The sequence below is a fragment of the Condylura cristata genome, unplaced genomic scaffold (assembly GCF_000260355.1).
Source record: "Condylura cristata isolate star-nosed mole 26May11 unplaced genomic scaffold, ConCri1.0 scaffold00007, whole genome shotgun sequence".
NCBI lineage: Eukaryota > Metazoa > Chordata > Mammalia > Eulipotyphla > Talpidae > Condylura > Condylura cristata.
The window spans coordinates 52,609,891-52,617,735 of NW_004567108.1; the positions used below are offsets into that span (position 1 = coordinate 52,609,891).

General features: G+C 37.6%; 1 protein-coding gene across 1 annotated transcript in view; it reads left to right on the forward strand.

Annotated features, from left to right (window-relative positions):
- The first annotated feature begins 687 nt into the window (after positions 1–687).
- HCN1 (hyperpolarization activated cyclic nucleotide gated potassium channel 1) overlaps positions 688–7,845 on the forward strand; it is a 350,252-nt gene continuing 343,094 nt past the window's right edge. Inside the window, exons 1-2 of the mRNA XM_004678468.2 lie at positions 688–897; positions 3,127–3,181. Coding sequence (XP_004678525.1) covers positions 688–897; positions 3,127–3,181 — 265 coding nt within the window. The remainder of the gene's footprint in view (positions 898–3,126; positions 3,182–7,845) is intronic.

Consider the following 7,845-nt stretch of genomic DNA (forward strand, 5'->3'; position numbering starts at 1 on the left):
TTTAAGTCAGAGATTCTAAAGAGTCATCTCACAAACATGATTCTTTACAACTATGTTGGGCTCCATAATGCTATACTTAATATCTTCTGGTAACTATCCAAGTTTTCAAATCCGTTAAATTCACTGAGGGGTATTTTTACTTATATGAATTCATCTTAGAAAATTTAAGATAGAAATAGCACTTAAAACTGTTAGTTACTAGATTCAATATCAATGTGTATCTGTGCTTTTATTCAATAGAGATTTTATTTTCAATTTTGACCAGAAATAAGAGTCAAGAGATGATTTTTGAAAGAAAACTCTGAAATAACCATACTTTAGCACACTTCTTACCATACAAGTTCACATGACCACAATCACATGCTACTCTACCATTGGCAGTAACTCAGTGAGTGGGTGTAGTGAACCACTAGACCTCAACTGAACTCCAAGGCATAGTGAAAATGCATGTGTCCTGGAGGAAAATCTCTGGATGACCAGGCATATTTAGAGTCATGTCCCTTTTACTCCCAGGGGAAGATAATTAATAGCATGTCACTTAAAAGGGGTCTCCTTGCGTTGGACAGGAGGAACTGATAATATATGCAGACTTAAACCACCTGGAGTTCAAGGCGCCTAATTGTCTGTACCAGGTTGGCAGAATAGCTCAAAGAGAGTATCCAGTTCAGTAGATAAGTGTTGTATGGTATGCTTTCAAGTTACATTTTGCTGTACCTTGAAGTGGTATATAATGAGCACAAAAACAATAAAGTTTCACTGCATGCTGGACATAGCAGTCCTCTGTGTCTGATTTCCTTCACCACTGAGTCCCAGGTGCTGGACTCACTAGAAGTCCACAAGTGGCACCCGGACAGGGACCTGGAGCCTTTGCCTGCACGACAGGACACGACAGCGACAGTGAGTCTACAGAAAGTGATAAGTAGATGTAGGGATTTACAAAATGGGACAATCTCCTATTTCTACTTTTGCTTCTCTACTTAAGCATCTGCTAGCTGATTACGGCGCTTGTATTTCTTTATCTCAAATTCTTGATTGTTTAAATGCTGTTGTAGAATATAATCCTTGGTTTCCTGATGTGGCTACTGTGGATTTAAGAATTTGGGATAGAGTCAGAGAAACAATGGTGTGTAAACATGAGCAAAGAGAGGGCAATCTACCCCTCAGAGTGGCAGAAAATGTAGACCATAGGAGCAGGGGAGCCGAAAGCAATGAGAGAGAAGAGGGGAGGGATGGTGAATGGAAGAAGAAAAGAGGGGAGGAAGGAGAGGTGGAGGAAGCAAGAAGAAGAAAGAGAGATATTCTTAGGATAAAATGTTATTCATCCTATCTGAATTTTGAAAGCAGGGAAGTTCCCGCCATTACATTAGTGAAAGTGAAGCAATCCAATAAAATAGATGGACACTACGGAGTCAATAGAATAAGAGTCCAATCACAGTAAATCAGATAGTTGCTCTAGGTGTGTTAACTGAGAGAATTGGAAGATAAGTTCAAATTAGACCAGAACTCAGGTATTTCCCATGAGCATACTAATTAGAGGTGATTGTCACATGCTTATCAAGCTGAATTATGGTTCTCTTTTTAATATTAAGGAATGATAATGCACTCTATATACTTCTTGTGAAATTGAATGAAATAATATATAAGGAAAAGACATACATAGGAGTATCATAAACTAGCCTAGCATGTATGTAAAAGAACATAGAAGATTCATTAAAAAAAAAACACTTTTTAGATATCAAAGGCATATATATATATATAAATTTACATTATGCCAACCATATGCTAAATACTTTGCATGTATTACCTCACTGATTATTGTTTCTAAGACTATGAAATAAGTACTAAAATTTTATGGATAATGAAATTGCATGTAAATCACACAACATGTCAGATTCTGTAATCTGAGGGCATTAAGAATTTAATATAATTCTTCTTATGATATTGGACTTTATTGTTTTTATCCATAGATCACTGGCCAGATCATGATTTAAAAATATTGATTATCTACTATGTTTATACCCATAAATATAGATTTGTTGTTCTGTTTTGCTGTGGAACTTCATTCTGGGCAACCTTTTCAAATGTCTTACCAATATGTGATTCCAAATTTGAGATACTTATCTGTAGAAATATCTCTGGAGTTCCATACGTGGTTAGATATGTCCAAATCCCAAAACTAGCATAGTTCAACCCAGTTCATAAAACATTGCTCAATATAGCAGTGAAATATTCTCCAGATACTCAACCTGCTAATGTCTCTCTGATAGTTCTTCAAAACCCTCACCCACTGGAAGTGGAAATAAATTATTTTTCAAACCCTTACTGAAATTCATTCTAATATAATAAGCTAAACAATTACTTTTTGATAGTGCTCAGTCTCCAAGGAAACTTTCTCATTCTCCCTTATTCCTATTTCTTTTCTTTAAATGTTTTAAATTGAACTATCATTGCATTATAACATTGTATGTTTCAAGTGTATATCTATAGCAACACAATGATTTTGAAATTCTGTAATTGAGAAATGTTAAGAGAATGACTTTCTGTTGTTGTTAAGTCACCCATTTGTGATCATTTTGTTATATCATCCCCAAGAAGCTAATACTATTGAGGATAATAATAATAAAATGACTTACAGGCATGTTAAGATTATTAAAAGAAAAAAAATGCACGGTAATTTGATATAGAGTGACACACAATCATTTTACTTCTAAAATGATCTTTTTACTTTTTGTATTAAATGAAAATGTATGTGAAACAAAACATCTTACCAACTTTAAACTTACCTACTTGAAGGCAAAGTTAATTGACAGTAACCAAAATAATAAGAAATAAATCAAAATTACTTTGAGATAAGACATGCAGATGTTGTGGTAGTTCACGACCCAGTTGCCATGGAAACCTGCAAATGACCCCCACATCTCTGGGCACTCAGAGTGTGACCTTCCTCATTCCCAGAATGCCTGATGATGCAGCAGTCTCCCTGATGTCTCCAGGTCTCTGTGGGATCTGACTGGAACAGCAGAGCAAAAGAGCCCTTTTGGAAAGCCTGGCAATTGATTTTGGCTAGCATTGGCTTACCGCGACCATTTTTCTCAACTGCTTGAGTTTTTTTCTCATTCAAAACAGCTGCCACCAATTTCTCTTGAGCTTCTTTCCCTCGGAAGAACTCTCTTTGATGATCGTGAGTAACTCTAATTTTTGTTCAGGTCTTTGGCCATCTTCTTGGAGAGACTTGTGAAGTTTCTCCTTATTTTCTAAGCAGTGTTTCCTTCCTCAAACAGTGTTTCTTTTTTTAAATATTTAAGTATTTATTTATGCATACAGAACTGGAGTACAGGCCAGAGGTGCAGGGGCTGTGAGAGAATTCACCAGAGACAAAATGGGGAGCAGAACAGGCAGATTGATGAAGTACGCTGCTGAGGAGAGCAGTGGGTGGGTCGAGAGAGGTCTGCTGTGCCATGTGGGTTACCGCCCTTGGTGGGGATCGAAATCAAGCTGAAGTAGCTACGGCTAGCTTCCCAGTGCTGTGATTTAATCCATTGCGCTACCAGGGAGGGCTCCCTCAGTTTTCTGTGAAGCTGTATGACACACTCTTTTTCTATATCGGGCAGACTTTGAAGCTTTATCATCAGCTGCTGAACCTCACAAGTTGTGAATTTCCATGTTGCAAAGATGCTTTCTCAAGTTGGAGACTTGTTATTTCTGCTACAAATTCTTTTACCACTTGTTTGTTTGTTTGTTTTCCACACAACTGAAAGGCTATTCTTGATTTTCTTCTTCAGGAATTTGAAAGGACATATTGAGATCTTGTGACAAAACACAAGATTTGTGATGTGGGAAGACTGGCTGGAACATGACTGGAAGTTTCCCTGGACTTGTGCAATTGGTCCAACATCCTTCCTATGTTATCCATAGACTTCATCAAGGACAGAACGCCTTCTGCCTAGAACCTTCATTCTTAGAGAGTGTGCTTAAACTCCTGTCAGAAACACCACTGTAGCACATTCTGGGAGGTACCATGGAAACCCAGAAACACCCAGGATTTATCTCAGGTTCTCAACTGTCACCAGCTAAGTTCCCCACAGGCTCTCCAGGATCAACCAGCAAGTAGATCTGGGAGGTTCTTCATGGCTGTAATATGCTCCCAAGCTGTGCCTCCAGGTTCTGGTTCTCTGTGGACCACAAGTGGACTATTCAGAACCTGGCAATGTTCTGTCTATAAGATAAACAGGTGTCCAGCAATAAAACAGATCAGTTAGGCTGGTGGAAGTAGGCCAGACAAATTCTAGAAAGCAGATGCCACTTTGCTGTGTAGGTGAGAAATGCCTGATTTTACAGGCTGGTGGCCATGGGAAGGCTAAATGTAGAGGCAGTTGGTCCACCCTAGGTCCTTCGGCAAACCTGATGTCAGGGGAGTCCCACACCATGTCTCTTTGCATAGAGCAAGTGAGAGCAGAGAGGCTGGGTCCCTTTCCAAAATGAGGCTCATTCTCCTGATTTGATTTCTTCCTGCTGTAAGAAAGCCTAGTCCGGCACAAAGTGACTCCCATCTCTGATACTCCATCTCTACAATTTAGGTAGGGAGGGGCATAGATGAAGGGTCCCCATAGAAATTTCAACTAAGAGACCAGGAATCCAATCCTAATAACTAAGGAGAAACCAGTGAGAACTGGCAGAGATTATAATTTCATGGATTCTGTGGAGCTGTATGTCCATATTCTTTCCAAGTATTCCTGGAAGGCATGACTGCTTTGAGGTGTCCCAGGGGGCTAGGCTTCTTTCCTCATGTAGCCTTGCCATCTTCAACTCATGCTTCCACAGTGGCCCTGAAAAAGGTCTTCTGTCCATTCAATGGTCTTCAGAAGTGACCTCTGGAGAAAGCATTTCCTATATTCCAGTTTGCCGCCTTCTAGTCTATTGAACTTCACTCCGGTATCTCTCTGGCAGAGCCAGGTTCAAACACCTTGTCCATGCACCTGTACTATGTCCTACCCAGTCTCTTTGGCCAAGGGGCCAATGAAATAACTGTATCTGAGGCACTCTGGGAGTTCTGAGGAGTCTATAGATGTTGAGTGTGAAGGAAGTAAGGTCAGAGGTCATCAAACCCATTTAGGAGTGCAGGAGCTTGTCACTAGATGTTTTGGTCATTAAAAAGAATCAAAAATGATCTGAAGAAATGACTGTTCTCTCAGAACTGAGTTCAATTTCAATAGAATGAGACAGAGTTAAAATTATTACCTCATAAAGAGCTTCAGGATATGTTATTGAATAAAATCTGCAGTGCATGACACAGTTTAAACAGAGGTGCCAGAAAATGTTTTATAAGTTTAAGTCTTCCCTAAACCCATTTGTGGATTAGAATGTAAAGAATCAAGGAGAAACCTTTCCTCTGTTTCCCCTCTCCTGTTCCCTTTCTTTCCTTCCTTCTCTGTACCTCTAGTTGTTTCTTTCAACTTCCTCTCCTTTTTCTGTATTCCTCTTACTTCCTTTCTCTATGTTTGTGTGTGTACATTTTAAACTATGTATTTCTGACACCTGATATTAATGCAAGTATCTAATTTGTAACTATTATCTGAGAGTTTACATGGACAACTTGTGGAGAAGTATGTTCAGTAGATTCATTGAATTGAATCCACTTACTGCATGAGAGTCCATCTTACGGGATTTTTAATGTTTTCTGTTTTCATTTATTGATATAAAATTATGTCAGTTTCAGTTGTCCATCATTAAAAATCAACATCTGAAGTAGCATTTTAAGTTCACCTCTAAAATCAAATTATATTCTACATCATTTATCTAATTTATCTATTCCCCTTTCCTTTTTGGTAATAACTAATTGGTATAAAGGTTCATTTTTGGTTTATTTAATTCATTGATTTCTTTCCTCTAGATAAGTAAAATGACATTATTTATATGTCTTTTCTGTCTTCTGTTTAACTAAGAATTATTACCATTAGGTCCAACCATGTTGTTGCAAATGGAAGACTTTTATTATTTTTATTGTTGAATAGTATTCTGCTGTGTATATTTACTACATCATTTTTATCTATTAATCTCTTGATAGGCACTTAGGTTAATTCCAGTATTCCAGTTCTTGGCTGTTGTAAATGTTGTGCAGCAAGCAATGCATTCATATATATCTTTGAATAATTGTTGTGTATTTTTTTTTGTTGTTGTTAAATAGCATAACTGGGGTGACTATATTAAACAGAATTTCTATTTTTAATTTTAGGCATCCCTATACTGCTGTTGATAATGATTGCATCAATTTAATTCCCATCAACAGTGTACAGTTTCTCTTCTCTTCATGTAATCTCCAACTTTGAATAATAACCATTCTCATAGATGTGAAGTGTTTGTTTTGATTTATTTCTCTAATAATAAGAGATAATTAAATCTTATCTTGTGTCTGCTGGTAATCCAGAAAAGTATTTATTATATCCCTTGCCCATTTTTTAATCAGGTTGTTTGGTGTTTTGTTTGTGAGTTGTATAAATTCCCTATGCATTTTAGATATTAACCCCTTGTCAGATGTTTAACTACAAATATTTCCTTCCATTCACTAACATTTCATTTTAGTTTGATGCATATTTCTTTTGTTGTGCAGAAGCCTTCTAGTTTGATGATATCCCACTTGTTTATTTTTACTTTTGTTTCCCTGCCATTGGAGCTGAGTTTTCAAACACAACTCTAAATCTGACATCAAGGACCATATCACCTCTAATTTTTTCTATTTTATGGTTATCAGTAGTGAACCCAAATCTTTAATTCATTTGTATATAGTGAGAGTGTTCTAATTCATTCTTTTGCCTGTGGATGTCCATTTTTCTAACCCCATTTGTTGAAGAAACTTTCCTTGCTCCACTCTATGCTCTTGACTCCTTTTTCATAAATTAATTGTCCATATTCGTGTGACTTTATGTCTTGGCTCTCATTTCAGTCCATTGATCTGTATGTCTATTTTCATTCTAATACCAAACTGTTTTAAGTACTATTGTTTTGTAGCATAGTTTGAAATTGGCAATCATTATTTTTCTTTTTTAATAGGGGAATTTTAGCTATTTATAATCTTTGTAGTTCCAAATAAATTTCATGAGATTTTGTTTTATTTCTTTCTTTCTTTTTTTTTTTTTTAAAGATTTATTTATTTGTTCATACAGAACTGGGGTACAGGCCAGAGGCTCAGGGGAGAGGCTTCACCAGAGACAGAGTGGGGAGCAGAACAGGCAGATCTATGAAGCACATTGCTGAGGGGAGCAGCGGGCGGGTCAGGAGAGGTCTGCCACACCATGTGGTCACCTCCGGGGCAGGCGGGAACCGAACCAACGCAGAAAGAGCGTTAGCTTCTCAGTGCTGTGCTTTAACCTGCTGTGCCACCAGGGAGGGCCGAGATTTTGTTTTATTTCTATGGAAAAATTCCACTGGGATTGTGATAGGGATTTTTTTAAAAATCTTTATTTATTTATTTATTATAATATAGCCATTTATTTTAAGCACCATGATGACAGTATCTAAAGATATGGGCAACTACAAAGTAGTAACTTTTAACACACATTTCTAACCACTGCAAATGGAGATCCATTTCCAACTGATTGCTGAAACAAACATGTAGCAGACAAAAGAAACATAAAAGAACACTCAAGAAATTGTTGTAATATCACTAATTGTCCGTTGCCATGATATGAAAGTCACTTCTATTTAAATTTATAGAAATGCGGGCCTTCCCCGGTGGCGCAGCGGGTTAAAGCACAGCACTGAGAAGCTGAAGCCGCTTCCGCATGAGTTCGATTCCCGCCTGCCCTGGAGGAGATCCACATGGCGTGGCAGACCTCTCCTGAGTTCGAT